This window comes from Lepisosteus oculatus, chromosome 2, assembly GCF_040954835.1.
Source record: "Lepisosteus oculatus isolate fLepOcu1 chromosome 2, fLepOcu1.hap2, whole genome shotgun sequence".
Lineage (NCBI taxonomy): Eukaryota > Metazoa > Chordata > Actinopteri > Semionotiformes > Lepisosteidae > Lepisosteus > Lepisosteus oculatus.
In genome coordinates this window covers 12284793-12302256 of record NC_090697.1, presented here as the reverse complement: position 1 = coordinate 12302256, position 17464 = coordinate 12284793, and the positions used below count along the sequence as shown (strand labels likewise).

Sequence of the window (17464 nt, the reverse complement as noted above, 5' to 3'; positions counted from 1 at the left end):
CAAATAGCTGTTTCCTAACCTTGCAGGCACAGTGATAGAAGTAAGACTTAATGGACTATAATTATTTGGTTCATTTTCGTTCCCCTTCTTTTGAGTGGGCAAGCAGTAGCACATCCTGAGAGACTGTCGGAAGAATATTATTAACAGTCTATGAATAACTGCTTTTTTTAAAGTGCAATCAATAGAATACCATAAGGGTCTGGAGATTTGTTTAAGTGCTTCTAGTATGTGCAACCTCTGCCTCTTCTATGCTAATATTATTTAAAAGGGACGTTTGTCTTTTCTCAGCCGGAAGCACGTTGCCAATTTCATCCTTATTAAACAGTGATTGAAATATTTACACATCAGCTATTTTCTTTCTTCATCTAGATGCTTCCCAATACAGGTATTATCCCACATATCTTTATTTTATTGGTGTTGTAATAATAAAATTCTTTATTATTTTTCACTTTTTCATTTTTGGACTTTTTAATATCCCTTTCTACATGTACATCTTGAAATTCATTATAATCCTTTCCTTTAACTGCACCCTGGTCTTTCTTTATACATTTATAACGCAAAGGCCTTTTCCTTGTATTTTTCTAAATTCATAAAATCATTGGGGCCATTGCATTCTAGCCTTTTTTGCTACCATGTGCAAACTCTCTTTTGGAATATCGTTAGAGGCTCTATTACGTAGGAAAGCTTCATCTAGTTCTTACAGCGACGTTGGTTTTCTTAGAAAAAAACGTGTTCTCTACACTCTCAAAAGAATGTACAAATTATGTAATTTTAACCAAACCCTTGCTCTGCCTAAATTCAGCTTTTGGATCCATTTAATTTCTGAAGTGATGGTATGACTTTTGGTTGAACCCAAGTTAGTTGCCATGGAGTTACAACCACGTGCTGAAGTCAGGGGGTCCCTTCTCCTGAGCTGCCACAGGTCCCTTGGTTCCACATAAGTTGGATACTTAAAGGGGAGCTGCAGTCCCAATTTCTCAGACCAGTTATTAAATCTTGGTTACAAAATAAATTCATTGGCGAAACAGAAACATTGACAAATTTTGAATTAAGCACACAATTGTGAACTTTGCGAAAGTACTGTAAGTCGCCATGTTGTTGCGAATTGCCCTTCCTGCTCACTAGTCACTGTAATCACTAATGTCACGCAATGACCAAGCGAATAAGTACATGTTGTGTAAGCAGACATTTCACCGCAAAATGTTCCAACGTGATCTGCGTGCTAGGTTAACAATTATGTAGTATTTCTTCGGCAAAACCGTCCTGAAATCAAAAGCAATATTTCTATTGGGTTAAAAGAGCTGTATTCACAAGAGTGCTTGTTCGCAATGTCAAAGGGACAAAACATGAAACCGGAACGTTTTTTGCCTCGTTCTGAATTGCAAAACATGACAATTTAGTCTAATTTGTGATGTAAAGTGGAGGTTCTAGAAGTTAATGTGTACATTTTACTTTTATTGCAGCTTGAAGAGCACGTGTTAATGCCGATTCTGTCGAACCCTGAAATGTAAAAATAGCGTCGCAGTTCCCTTTAAGATTATAAACCTGATTTTCACCTTTTGATGAGAAAAACCCATCAACGCATGTCCCCAGATGCTCCAGTTTAAAATCAGTGCCACTTCAGTATTCTCCATAGCAACACCGCTATGACACAGAGAGAATGTTATAACAACGTTGCCAGTTGTTTTCAACTTCTTCAGCAGGGCAAAGAAAAATGCAAGTGGTGCCATGAGAATCTGAGTTTTTCACCTAGAAAGACACTACTCAAATGTTGAAAAGCAACCTCCGGAAAAAGGTTTTCCATGGAATTGGAACTGTTGAAAAAGCTGCACTGGAATGGATTCCTCTTGATCCGCAACCAGTTTCCACTGCAGAATAGTCTGTATCAAAGACATTTCCCGTATTGTGTAGGAAATATGGGTTTACATCTTTACAAATATGTTATCTGATTCTAAAGAGCGAATGTCCGTAAAGGTAAGCTGAAAAACACAGCACTGCGTGTTTGTCAACATCAAGTGAAAGGTTTCACAGTTTCAAAACTGAGAATGCTAACAATTGACTGTATTCACAGAATTTAGAAAATAATTGACACTGGAATTTCTGAAAGGCCATCAAGTGCTTGGCTCATGCTCAGCTGGATCTCACTGAATTTGGCCCACAGAAATATCCAAAGGACTGTGTTGCAAATGCAACTCAAGCTTGCCAACGATCAAGCTTGTCTGTGACAGTGCTAGCCCTTGACTGCACTGATCGAAAGAAACCTGACGTACCTGACTTAACTCACATTAGCCATGTCACTTGATCTTGTTAGCGGTCTGGCACCATACAGCTTGTGTGCTTGGACCTCCCCACCCCCACCTCATCACCCAGGATTCTAGGTCTTACATTAGTCTGCTTCCTTCTGCGATTCTTCCCTTTCTCTTCTCATATGTAAGGCCCCGCATTGTCATGATTCACCCTCCAGCTCCCTGCTGTTGATGTCTAAAAGAGCGCGCCCCCAGCAGTCTCTCATTTCTCAATGAAGATGTTTTCAATCTGACTTACTCCATAGGAGCCTGACGCACTTAAAACCCTAACGCTTTCTCAGAACTCTCACTGACACTCTTTTTAGTGACTGTACTCAAACCCTATCACAGTCCTCTGTCCCTCTCAGCTCACTCTCGTAATTCGAGGTCTTCAAAACCGTCGCCTTCTCTCTCACCCAAGGCCCTCCTCTATCCCTACCTCTTGGGCTGCTCATCCATCTGCAGTTGTTATTGTACAGAATATTCGTAAGAATTCGCCCTGCTGCGTCTTGATCCTGTTGCTCCCATCTTTGGTGATAAAAGTACTACCACGACTTCTACTATGGAGCACGGAAAACTGCAACTATGGTGAGACACTACTACCTTGCCAGGCAGTGCCTCTCTCCGGCAGATGCTAATTCCTCCAATCCTCCGTGGTCCAGCAAGCTACTCCTGTTCCTGGGCAGCACACTTGGCAAAAGAGCTACCTTGCAAACCACCTGTCAAGAGCCTGTGGTTCACCTGAATACGGTGTTCGACACATCAAGCTACAGTATCTGATGTCCACAAGCCTGTTAGCCATTCCAATCTGTCTTCCAGCATGAACCCCTATCCACTTGCTCTTCTTTCAGGCTGATCCCATTCTGTCAAGATTCCTCCATAACCTCCACAACCAAACCCTGGTTTCCCGGGGCTGAATCCTCGGAGTCTAGATGCAAACTTAATCTCTCTCTTCACAAGCCTCCTTGATTGACATCCAAGGTATGGTTCATCCCACTGTGAGCCTATCCTGATCTCTCCTTTCCCTCCCTTGGAGTTCCATTCTTTTTGGGTGCTAAAACTCATTGAAATTCCCAGTTGTGGCTACCTATCCAGCTCTTTTCCATATCCCAGCTGGCCCATGTTGTGAGTCAATATACTGTACAGTACTCTCAAGGGAGCCAGCTCTCACTCTATCACGTGGCAAAGGGTTCATGCAAGCAGAATGGTCAGAGACTCCCCCTGTGCAATTGAAAAAACCCACAAAAAATATCAATTTGAAAAGATAAACTGCTCCATCAAAGAAGTGTATGAGATACTGAAACCACCCCAGGACGCTGCCGCAATTCTCACTGCAGCAAAGTATCGAGCTGAACCACTCATGGTCCCTTAAATGGTGAATTCACAGTGTATTTGGAAAGTAGATAAAGCCAAGCCTGAATCTGGCTTGAATATGAATCACTACCTTTTAAGTAAAATCCCATCAAGGGTTATTACTGTATGCTTAGAAAATGACTGATTATCAAAACCTCAGCCTTCTTTAATCCACAAATAAAAAAAAAATGTCTTTGAGAACCAGTAAACCTAGGCTATTATCCCAGGCTTGAGTATTACTCTAAACGCCCTGCAAGTGATACAGTTCCACCCAAGAGAGCACGTTCATCTGCAGCCCTGAGGACAATGGCATGGAAGGGATCAGCTTTGCTCAATTAACTAAAGGGGCGTGCAGGGAAGGAGAGGCACCCTTTGGACTCCAGCCCTTGGGCTTATGAGAAAACAAACACAGAGAGGCTTTGCCTTTGTTGACACAGCTGTCTCACCTTCTCTTTTGTGTGCTGGTACACATCAGTTCAGAGTGATGGACTGTTCTCAAAAGCAATACTGAAAATTATCCTGATAAGCTGTAACCAGTCCTCGAATAAAGACTGAGAAAGGAGAAACTAGAAAATGCTAGTCATATATAGAACAAATGAGCTAGAAAGATGTATGATTCATGTGTGCAAGTGCCCAAATTCATGTCGTGTTAAGTGGGAAACAAAGTTCTTAATATTTTGTTAGTATTCAGCTAATTTTATACACATTCCTTGCATAACCATGTTATTTAATATTATATAATATACAAGAAAATATGTTTTTTTCCCCTATTTTCTAAATTTATTTGTCAACAGGTAAAATTTTTTTTTTAGAATGAAAATGTTGTTTTTGTTAAACAGATACCTAAAAGGGTAAAAATAAGTCAATTTTAAAAGCATGCATTTTTTTTTACTAATAAACAATCACGGAGTATTTGTAGCTAAGCAACATCACTAAAAACACAACATAGTGATACCATAGTGCTTTGCATTGTTTCCTGTAGAAGCACCTGGAGCGCAGCAGGTAAAGCAGCTAGAGTGCTGTAACGAAGCACTGAAGACGCCCCAGAGCTAGAGGAAGCCAGGAGCCAGCCTGGAGCTGGGGGTCTGTCTGAGTCCTGAAGCCAGCATGAAGTTTAACCATGGAGCCATTCGAGAGCTGGACAGCTAGAGGAAGCCAGGAGCCAGCCTGGAGCTGGAGTTAAAACCACTGGAGACAACTGAGAGTTCTCATGCCACTCCAAAAACAAGTTTTCACAGCATCTCAAAACTTTCTGTCTAGCAGGAATGCACCTATTACAGTTTGTGTTGCGGCTTATTCGCTTTCGTAATTTTGTTAGTCAAGGAAATTTCAAATGTTTACAGTTTCATACTATACATTTCAGCCCCCTTTATTTCAGATATCTTCTTGAAGCACAGAGCTACATGAGTAGAGGTTTGATTAAACCCTTCTTTCTCTGCCTTTGAATCTCCCCCCTCTCGCTCTTCCATCCCCCGTCTCCTGCCTCTCCCCTGGTTGTGACAGCTCCTGGTTAAACGCAGTCCCACAGTGTGTTGTGGGAACGTGATGTTTCCTTGGCAACAACAGGGCATCTTACTGGCGCGAATCTGAGGTCCTTGACGTCACTCTTTTTACACTCGCTCTGATGTCATCTTTGTGAAAATAAAAGCTGATTAAGAGTCAGTAGCTGATCACACCCCCAGTACTGCTGGCTTTATAATTACATTAAAAATGCACTAATGTTTCTTGCATGTCAAGGAGAACAGAGGTCAGCTTTCAGAAAAAAAATATAAATATCACCTCAGGTTGTGTTCAGACTCTCAAAATAATATCTTGGTGAAAACCTAATTGCGGGAGAAAAATGTTGCGCTGCTCCTATGAAGTGGCAGAGCAACAGGGTTTAAATGCTTTTATGGTAATAAGTACAACAGAATGTAAAGCTTATAGATGTATGATTGTGTTTGGTTATGTTTCATTGTATTCATAATAATTCTGCATATTTCATTTAAAATGCTAGGGTATTAGATGTAACCCATCAATTCTCTAATCCACATTTACCCCCCCGCCAAACATTGACCACTTAATTATTATGAATGTATTTAAAACCTTGCAGAAAGATAGCCAGTCTTTATTAACGTTAACCACATCGGACAAAAGGAAAATTTATCAGGGCTGACTAAATAAAGCCAGCGTTTTGGAGAGGGCAGAATTGGATTGGACTTGAATTTAAGACAGCACAGGAAACCGGACTCACTTAAGGGTTTGGCTCAGGGTGGTGAATAAAGCCAATTCATAGAGGGGGATTCTTAGGAGGCCATGATTGGAAAGGGCCTATGGGAAATTTGGCCAGGACGCCGGGGTTACACCCCTACTCTTTTCGAGAAACACCCTGGGATTTTTAATGACCACAGAGAGTCAGGACCTCGGTTTTACGTCTCATCCGAAGGACAGCGCCTGTTTTACAGTATACTGTCCCCGTCACTATACTGGGGCATTAGGACCCACACAGACCGCAGGGTGAGCGCCCCCTGCTGGCCCCACTAACACCTCTTCCAGCAGCAACCTTAGTTTTTCCCAGGAGGTCTCCATCCAGGTACTGACCAGGCTCACACCTGCTGAGCTTCAGTGGGCTGCCAGTTGTGAGTTGCAGGGTGATAATACAAAACCAAATTGAAAGGAGCACATCAGCCCAGACGGGCTCACAGTGGGGAGCCATGCTGCCTCACCGCACTAGGGCCCGGGGTTCGATTCCTGTGGCGCTGTCTGATTGGAGTTTGTATCACCCATCTGTGTTCACATGGGTTTCCTCCAGGGGCTCTGGGTTCCTCCCACAGTCCAAAGACATACTGGTAGGCTAACTGGCTTCTGGAAAAACTGGCCGTGGTGCGAGGGTGCGTGTGTTCGCGTCCGCGCGTGCGCCCCGAGATAGACTGGCGTCCCATCCAGGGTGTACCCTGGCTCGCACCTGTTGCTTGCCGGGATAGTCTCCAGCTCCCCCACAGCCCTGTACTGGATAAGGCAGTGGAAAGACAGATGGAAGGATGGATGGACTCGCCCCAGGCATGAAACTCGGGAAGCATTAATGTGCAAGCTGTTGCTTTTTCACCCGAAAGAAAAAAACATACCTTCAAAACGTACCTTACAGCTAAGCTTCTTTGACTTGGCGTCAGCTGTTCTCCCCTCCTTGCCATTCCTTTAAGCACAAGGGGAAAAAACACAGGAAAAGTGGCTTCAGGCAGAACGGAGCCAGAGACGTTATGTTCTGTTACTTCATGTTGAAGACACTCACTCAAAGGCAAGACTAAGAAAGGATGTTACAGTGAAGTGCACATACTGTACTAGCCAGCATGACCAACTCTACCATGCGGATGTGTCATATACAAGGGATCACAGCAAACCTTTGCATTGACTGTAAACTGGCAGAGTAACATGAGTGCTTTCCATAAATCACAGGACATCTGTGTCATCTCTTAGTGTATGTTTGATACAGTTGGCTCAATAAAAATTGTACATGTGTCGGAAAGAGGAAGTACTTGAGTTTCAGAATATACAGTAGCATGACTTGACAAGGGAGTGAACTGGGGGGTCAATTCTGAAGTATAATAAACGTTCCCTAATGACCTTAGACCCATTTCACTAGTCAAGTGAACCACAGCTGTACCACACTAATAAATCATAAGAAAGGTCAAATGGAACTGTAAAATGAAACTGTGGTTTCTTGCCTTGACCAAATATATGTGATGGTGAATTGAGTCTTATTAGATTCCTTTTCTGATTTTAACAGCCAAAAGCTGATTTTCACAGCCAATGGCAACATTCATACCCTGTCACATGTATTCAAAATCACAACTCTACCTGCACAAAGGTAGAACACATAATGACAAAACATATCCCAAAAAAGAAACTTCATTCTATAGCAGCATGAAACTTCCATGACACATTCCTTCCTATTACAGCAATCAGACATGCTAGATATAACTTTAAAATAGCAGAGATACACTCAGACAGGACACTTCATTTTACACTTTTTTTGGCGGGGTGGTAACAAATGCTTTATTTAAAATAACACATCCAATTATGAAAGGAACACATGGAAATGTGATTCAGTAGTAAGTTCAACTAAAAGTTCACTTTGGTTTTTCGTTAATGTCGTGTGGTTGAGATAAAACTCTTCCATGTGACCAAGCATTATGTAGAAAGAACATAAAAACCTGAACCTCCTTTCATCTCCTGAAAATTATGGTGGCTCCACCGCAAATGTCTGAAAACAGATTATGAAGTAATAAAAATACTAACAGAAGCTAAATTATAGTACTTCTTACTGCTAATTACAACAACTGCAATAGCAGTAAAACTATAGCTCCAAAATGAATGCTTCGGTACAGGAGAAAATCAGACAAAAAAATGATGTCTGACTCAAACCCAGTGCTTTCTACAACACCCAGTGTTCCCTGCAGGACCTCTGGGCAGTTGTCATCATAGTCATCTTCTGTCCTCCAACTACGCAACAATGATCCCCATTTCCCACATTCTCTCCACTCAGTCCCAAGCTCCTTCCTACGCTGACAGATTTAAGGTATGTCTGGGCTTCGCCTTGCACAATAAGAAAGTCAGACTTGCTTCTCCTTTGCGTTACAAGCTTCTGCGATGCCAAAAGCAACAATATATAAAATGGTTTTCAAAAGAGAAGTGGGCTGTCCGGCCTACCCAGCCTGCCTGGTTGCTGGTAGATAATGGATCCAAGAATCTCATCCAGCCCGGTCTGGGGTGCTGGAAGGGTAGGTTTTTCCAGAACCCTACCACGCTTCAAGTAAAATAATGCCCCTGTCTCAGTTTTGCTAAAACGTCAACAGAAACAGAGATCTTTCAGTACAGAAAAGGCCTACAGAAGACGCTTGTAGGTCTGTTTTAACTGACCTGTGTCAGTGTACTGGCTGCAAAGAAGCAGAGGTCACTTCCAGACAGGAAATTAGATAGACATTTTGTTTTGTTGACCCAGCCTGGTACACACCTGAAGTAGGCTCTGCAGCCTTAACATTTTTTTAAAACGTTTTTTTCTTTCCACTTTCCAGCATGGAAGTAACCTCTGTTTGTTCCTACTGTCGGTGGTAACAGCTGTTACTAACTGCAGCTCTTGAACAGAGTGCCTTCACTCCCTGGAGTCTGGATTCAGCATCCGTGGGCTCAAACCGATAATGATAACGTGTGATTCAGCAGTCATGTTATAAACAACATTCAATGGAGGTACTATTAACATGCTCTTTATTCCGAAGCAAAAAAAACATAATCCCCAGTATATTTCACACTGTGTCACATCTGAGGTCTTAGGGCAACACCATCCTATTTCAACACTGTTCTTTCAGGGACTTAGTTTAAAAACATTTTAGTACTAAAAAATAATTCTAATACTCATTTACACCTTTAAATCATATTAATAAAAATGGAATTATTCTAAAATTAACGCTTACTTTAACAAAACAAAAATGCCGATTTCTGAATTTCTGTTATCACCAAAAAAGGCCGAGTGCCTGCAATGTTGTCTTGTCTTTGGCTGTAAAGATGAAAATATACCTCTAATAATCTCACTGGGTTTTACTTAAACTACTGTAAATACAGTCGTGCATAGTGCCAAAGAAGAAACTTAATAGAACATCATTATAAGAAGGATTGGCTAAAATACATTCAAAAACCTAAAGCATTTGTCTTTATATAGGCCATCACACATTTTAGACACTACATTTAGTTATTAGCACCAAGCCTTGCAGACTACAGATGGGAAGGGAGATGGAGAGGAAATCAGTTCAAGTGTCATTATTTAATCATTTTAGTCCTGTATCATACTTGATTCTAGTCCACAGTATCAAGATCATTTCCTTCTGCAGGATTGCAGCTGTTAATAAGCTACTTCACATTATCCCCCTTAGATATGAAATGAAGGACACTCTGCAGTACTACACACTCACAATTCATACACCGAGAAAGCTGTGGATCTTGTAGGTTTAAGTGTTCCTCCAAAATCAGGAAAGAAAAAAAAACTAGAGCAAAAAGCTTTGATGCTTCTCATTAACCATTATACACTAGTCAGATTAACCCTGCTCTTTAGTTGCAAACCTAAAGAAATCAGGAATTATAGAATTAGAGTACCTTGTAAAAATATTCAGACCCTTGCACTTGCTCATCTTGTTACTTAAAAGCTTGTATTCACGACACTTTGAATATCTGTTACAAGCACAACCTACTCCACACCTTCAAAGCAACAAACAAAAGGATATAAAAAGGGTATAGGAAAGGAAAATGGAAAAGTGATGATTGCATCAGTATTCACATCCTTTGTTGTGTCAAACTAATTTAGCAGCACAAAATTACCTTAACAGGCCACACAGTTAGTTGAAAGTGTACAATAACATTGATTTACATGATTCAGGATAAATACACCTCTCTTTGTAAGGTCTCTCAGTCAGGTAGTGAATTTAATGCAAAGAGTCAACATGAAGCCCAAGGAGCTTTCACAACAACTAGGGATAAAAAGTTGGAGAAAGCCATAGACCAGGAGAATATACAGTAAAAACATTTCAAAGACTCTTAGTATCTCTTTGAATGTGGACAAGGAGGAACCTGGTTAGAGATGCCACTGTGTGACCAATGACATCTGAAAGAGCTGCAGAGTGTAGCAGCTGAGATTGGAGAATATACTGATTTCTCAGGTCTGAAAACTCTTACAATCAGCATGTTTTATTTTTATCTTTGGTTTTTGCTGACCTTTATTGCAGCTTCTCTGACATGAGAAGTCTTCAGTTTTAGCATTCTTTTTTTAATATAATATTATTTTTTAAAAAAAATGTCTATTTGTAGTTGGAGTTTCACAAAATTGGAACCACAGGGAGGGTCTGAACACTTATGCAAGGCACTGTATATCTTTTACAACATTGGTTAGAAAATTTTGTATCACTGGGCGCTGCAGTCCTGAATTTAATATAACTGTTCATCTGCTTTACATTAAGGACTATTTGCAAGGAAATCAATTCATTGCAACACTAGGACCTTTCTTAATGGTTCGTCCTAAGACTCTCAGAAATCACCTTTCAAACAGGAGGTTTTTGCTCCTCTCTGTATCACAATCTGAGCTGTATTCTTTATAAAACACAAAATGTATATAACATTGAATGTCTATTCATATACTGTATACTCTGTTTGGGCAGCTCTTCGAGTCAGAAATCTAACTGCCCTCCCCCTACAGTATGTTAAGGTAAGGCTATGGCTTTTATATTTTATCACAAAATGCTGTATTTGATTGTACGCCACCACAGCATTTTAAACCTGAAAAACAGAACACATTACAGTAACCCTTCCCCTCCTGCAAATATTGCACTGCTACACACTGAATTAGACCTATTCATCCCCTTGACCACATCACTCGGAATTCAATATATTTGTGAATTTTACGACATATGGAAGAAAATATTTAAAAGACCGATGGAAATCTTGCTTCCCTGCACGGACTTTGGTACACACGATCAAGTGTACAAAACACATTAAAACACATTCATCTAACAGAAGATTTTTTTTCAACAGTAGATTTTATAAGAAGCATGAAACCCTGCAAACTGGTCAGCTAAGAGCGTGTCCTGAGGGCAGAGGCAAAGGCTGTGCTTTACCTGATTAGCAGCATCTGCATATGATCCAATTCGGTACAAGAAAAAAAAAACATTTCCAAAGCAACTGCTGTGCTCACAAGCCATTGTTTCTGACTGAAATGACAAGAGTAACTGCATACAGACTGGGCTTAAATACTTTTGATAGTTTGCAAAAATGACAAGTACAAGCTCAACTATGAAGCAACAGGAAAAATACTCCTCATCTATGAGTGCCCACAAGCAGATGGGCACCAAACTGAGGTAGTTGAGGTACCAAACTAAATGACCCCAACGCTACACACAGTCTCACAAGAAGAAACAAGCGTGTCTGTTCCTGTTTATGCAGTGAAATGCAGAGCCGTCTGACCAAATTAAAGAGCACTGTCTTTTCTTATTGCTGCACTGTGAAATCTCAGGGAGGCTTGGACAGCTTGAGCGACATCTGCTTAAGCATGACTTGTTTTATGCTATTCCCAGTCCCCATTGTTTCCTAATTCAAAGTGTTTTCTCCTTAAAAGTGGAACCTGTAATCATACAGTACATAAGTGGACTGTGACATCTTACAACATTTCATGTTAGCAGCCAATGGAGTATCTAACATCACAAGAAAGATTCGCACAAGATTAAAGCTGAATCCCAGAAGCTGGCCATAATATTCCCTTTGGGTCAAAGTCAAATAAAAGATTTGTCATTTTATGAATAGAGCTTATCCACAGTTTATCCACAGTGGAGAGCTCACTGAGGGAGTCCACAAATGGTTATGTCTGTCAATGCATAGTTTGCATTAAGGAGCACAAAGTCATTGCTGTAAACTACTTATTGCCTTAAAGTTGAGTACCAAAAGGGAGCTTCCTTGCCCAATGCTTTTTCTCTTTAACATATACAGTATTACCAAATGCTGTGCACTAGTGTCTGCAGAGCTGCCATTTAATTTAACATGTTTTAACACAAGAAATGAGAAATGTCCAGTGTTCCTATATTTGTACTATATTTGTTCCTATATACTGTACTTGTGGATTGTCAAAACGTACAGAATTAAAAGAGAAAGTTTCAATACACTCCTTGTCACGTTGGTCTTTTCTGAAGCTTAGAATAAATTACAGGTTTCTAGATGTAAATATGAGGAATACTTTCTTCAGAACAGCATTTAATTTAGTGACACATATAAAACAATTAAACAAGTTCATGTTAATTCCACTAAGCAAAGTAGAAAAAAGAAATACAATGTGTTGGCTGTCGACCCTTCTTCAGATCTTATTTTTTCTATATCCTGCATCCTTGCAAAAAACACTCAAAAGCTTTCTGCGCTTCTTTCAGATCACTGCTCTGCTCTCGGCTTCCTAAATAAGAAGCAAGCATAAACTATAACAACAACAAGTATTCCTACTGTACTTGGAATATGAGCATTACCTGAGCTTGTTTTTTTCTCTAAATAAGATTAACACTCTTGATTTTACCCACAAAACCTATGGCCTTCTGATCTTCTCAGACCTCAGAGGAACTGACACCTGAAGAAGGCTCCACGGCCAAAACGTTGTGCAATTCGTCTCTTTTCGGCATGGAATAAACCTTTAATTGTTCCTTTGAAGCTGTACAATGTTGAGCTGTGAATAAATCACGTCTGTTATTACTCTATCTACTCAGGGTGTTTCACTGGATTCTGTACTGAGTCCTTCACTTACTGTATTTATTTCCACTTTCTTATTTCCACAGAACCTCTTGGGTCAGATATTTCTGCCATAATGAATGTGGAATTCATGGCTGTGCTGGTTACAATCAGATCTGTTGTAGTTTCTGACTAAATTAGATACTACCACTGCAGGTTTCATGAAAAGTGCATGTTGGAAACCTGCATAACACTGTTTAGTTAAGATCCTAGCTCTGTCAGATACATAATGTAAATTGTTGCCAGGGACCTTCTGCTGTACATACTTTTCAGAGGCGTAGCAACATCTGAAATGTTTAAGTACCGATCGCCCAGAGTTTTACATTCGTTTTTTCCACAATGGAAAAAAGGCAAATGAGAAAATGTCCGCTAAATGATTGTCACACAAAATAGTATTACTAAATATTGATACATACTTCTACATCCTCATAATTTGACTATTGTAACACTTTACTTAGTGTGTTCTCTTTAATGTACTAAATGAGCCTCTGTACTGTAGGTCCCATGTGCAGTGATGCTTTTTGCTCTACGTCAGCACATCCCCTCCTCTATAAATTGCACTTCAGAGGTCAAAGCTATCAATCAGGATTCAGTTTGTGTCATATGATATTGCTGTCAAAGTACGGGCAGCAGCCCCCGTGGTTCTCTACCTCCATCCAACTGCGTTGCTACTGACTGAAGATGCCATAGTTCTTGTTTGACAGGAGTGAGTCTTTGTGTAAAAATGGTGCGAGGGGGAATAATACACAAGACCTGTGCACACAGCCTCCATGGCACCTCAGGCTGATGGCGTCCCCCCCCCGTCTCTCTTCCTTATTACCTTCCCAGCCACCTTGTTCGCACAATACACCCGCATTCAAACTGAAGATCGGCCCTTTACAACCTAGTTCTCAATCAGCGGCCTCTCCTGCTATCTCAGGCTGCTCTCCCTGCATAGACACACGAGCCGCCCATCAGGCTGCTTGCTGAAGGTGTTCTTCCAACACGCATTTGTGCTTTCCGAGAGGATTTCTGCAGTCTCGCAAGAGACCTCTGACAGCCCATTTACACAGGACACAGGACAGCTCACAGCTTTAGCTCATCAAGACACCAATTTCCTGCAGCTGTGCCCTCCAGGACGAACACCAGCTATCGGCCCAGCACAAACACGGTATCTTTGATCGCCTCGTCCCTCACGAACTGGTCAAAACGCTTCAGCCGCAGGGTTTCAGCTGACGGGTCATGGAAACTAGCAGCACTTGGGCCTGCTATCACCCTTGCAAGCATACTATAATTATTAAGAGGTACTGGACCATGAGGACATGATATTGGGATAGTATAATGAATAAAATAATTATCTACACTGAAATATATACAGTAGCAAATAAATACATTTTTACACTCAACCACAAAGACACATAAAATTAAACCTGAAGAATAAACAAACATGAACAGGATGTGGTGCCTGAAGCTCTGCTCTACATGCCTCCAGTGCACCGACTACAAACGATGTCAGAAGAAGGTCACAAATGTGGAGAGTGGAGATCAGCCTTAACTAGCATTGCAGTCCTGCAGATTCTCCAACCCCACCTCAGTGTTTGGAAAGGTAATTGAGCAATTGTGCAAAATTCAGAGTAATGAAAATGAAATATCTGTTACATCACAGGTTAAAACGTACGTCTCGTTCTAGAGGTCTAGAACTTTTTTGTTATTACTCGCGGTTACCTTATGGGTGCAGGCTTATTCAAATGAGAATACTGCTCTGTGTTTTTGATAATCTGACCAATCAACCTGGCGAGGTAGTTAAGATAAAGACGACACAGCCAAGTTCAAGGCAGTACGTGTCTTTTGGCTTTGTCAATACTTTCTATCGCTTCAAGCTTTTATGAGAATGCTTTCCTTATTTTGCTTCTGCAGCAGCTGTCAGAAATAAGTAGGCTGTTAAATGGTAAAAATCACTAATTAAGCGAGATCAAAGGGGAATCAGCTCCAGACAGAAAGACCATCGACGCAGTGTAAATTAGTCAAAGCGTTTGTATTGTGAGGAGTGTGGTGTCTACAGCTGCACATTTATTTTCACCAACTGGTGACTGAAATGTCCCAACAATATTGTGTTAACAGAACAGAGATTTATAGTCTGCTATAATCGCAACCATGATATTGTACACAACTACAGTTCTTAATGGTAAAAAAACACTCCAGATGGATGGTAAACTCGGAGGGTAATGACCTAAATTCTGCATCTAGTGAAGACAAAATGACTGCTGACTGCATGTTAACGGGGGCATGTCACTGTAACATACATACCAAAAACCGCTGAACACTAAAAATAAATAATAGCGCTTAACAGCCGTGCCTAGTATTTCAATAATTTATGGTATGTACTGTATGCCCCCTCTTGAAGTGCACTTCAATCAATCTGGCCTCCTGTAGCAAATGGGTTCGACTCCCCCGGACAGGAACACTGTGTTCCATCCAGCCGATTCTGAAGTTCTGACTCAGCTGAAGACCAGGCCCTACACCACCACCACCCCAGTGAGTGAACCCACTGTCCAGACCTATTAGAAGCTCTGCCGCTCGCGACATTTTCTTCATATGCTCAAGCCTGATCTTTTTACTAAAGCTTTTCATGTGCTGTTCAGTCGTACTCTTGGTCTCGCCAAATCAAGTACAGTTCATTTTTACCTTCTTTTGCGCGCTCTTTGCAGAGCAGTTTGGAGTTCCTTGAAAAGCCCTCATGTGTAAAATTGTATTACTGTTCTGCTTCTTCTTTTACAAAAAGACGGAAGATATCAGCATCGTTGGGGAGTAATTAGTTATGTGCAACTAGTTACTCTAATGAGATTCAGTAGGGTATAACTAATCATTACTTAAAGGAAATACAATAGTGGATTATGTTTTTGTGAAAGGGAACTTCACTGCTCCTCATTACTCTGCAATGAAGGACTATGGCTAACACAGGGTATTAATCAGAAAATGCTTCATTAATTCAGTTACAATCAAGAACAAGCATGTGAAACAATTCTTGGGATAAAACATGGTTTATGCTAAGCAAGGCATTATGCAATATAATAATAATAATAAACTTTATTTTATATAGCGCCTTTAAAGGTGGCTTCTCAAAGCGCTTTACAGGATGACAATAACAATAAATAAGAAGACTACAACAATAAATAAGAAAATTTCACAAGACAGGACACAATTATAATTACAACAATACAACAATAACAATAGAGGAGACCGTGGAAGATGGTATTAAGAAGAGCAGAGGGGTGAAGAATGGAACCAGTTAAGTAAAGGCTTTTCTGAAAAGGAGGGTTTTGAGTCTGGATTTGAAGGAGTTTAGAGAAGGTGACTCTCTGATATCCTTGGGCAAGGAGTTCCAGAGCTTGGGGGCATAGCAGGAGAAGGCCCTGTCGCCCATACAATGTAGACGGGCTTGGGGGACAGTAAGGAGGACATATATACAGATCTTTTAGTACAGTACACCACTGGTTTAATGGGGCTAATGTGGGGGAAGGGCGTCTGTTATTGCTGAATGTTTGTTCAATCACAAGTGATGTTTTGTCAGCCCAACAACACAACATCAATATATACTGTACATAGTATTAGATGCTTTCTGGATCTTTTGACTAATGTTTTAACTACCATCAACACAGTCAATGAAAATTATTCCTGTACTCTTTTTATCATAAATATACAAGGTCTTCATTTCATGTGTCGTAAACATACTGAATACAATTTGCTAAAGCGTGCGAGACACACACAGCGCCTACCGTGATCACAAGCAACTGACCTTCCCCTATAGGGCACCATTGACATTCCTGAATTTTAAACCTATTTAGTATTTATTTTGCACTTGTTTTATTATTTATGCATTTTAAAGTGTTTTTTTTTTACATATTGATAGCATTTTAGTGTGCTTTCCAAAATTATAAAGAATTCCCTAAAGCATACAAAACACAAAACACCCATCATTAGCAATTTCCCTACCCTATAGGGCACCATTGATATTCATACCTTTTAGACCTATTTAAAGGTATATTGTACAAAAGATGTTAATTTACTATTGTTTAGGAAGTTAGTTGTTTTATTATTTTTGCTTTTTACTGTGTTCTTTTTTGTGAGGAAGGTCCAGTATTTCTGATTTTACAGGCAAAACTCCCTATTTTGTCTGTTAAATCCCAAGTTTGTGAAACTGAGGGATTACTCTATACTGTATATATTTTAATTCTCGTAATGGTTTTTAAACTTCTATTTTATAGGTGTCCTTCCATTTCTCTTTTCTAATGACATGACTCCACCTGAAGTGAAAATCAAGCATTCTTGTGGCCTCTAAACTGAAGACAATATACTGTACAGGTTGAGGTTAGCAACAGAGTAGCTAATGTGATTTCTTCCACACCGTACATACCATATAGCAAAAAGGGAAGACCTATGCAATTATATTTTCAGCAGGATATAACAGTTCCTGTAGGTGACACAGTGGTGCAGTTTCTGCCTTGTAGCGCTAGAGCCCCGCGTTCAATCTGAGACCTGGGATGCCAACTGTGTGGCGTTTGTATTGC

The 17464-nt window shown here is 40.4% G+C and overlaps 1 protein-coding gene across 5 annotated transcripts in view; it reads right to left on the bottom strand.

Moving 5' to 3' along the window:
• mboat2b (membrane bound O-acyltransferase domain containing 2b) overlaps positions 1–17464 on the bottom strand; it is a 133802-nt gene that overhangs the window by 20918 nt on the left and 95420 nt on the right. For all 5 annotated transcript variants that reach the window (XM_069197246.1, XM_069197252.1, XM_069197247.1 and 2 more), the window contains one exon: positions 6756–6810. In XM_069197246.1, coding sequence (XP_069053347.1) covers positions 6756–6810 — 55 coding nt within the window. The remainder of the gene's footprint in view (positions 1–6755; positions 6811–17464) is intronic.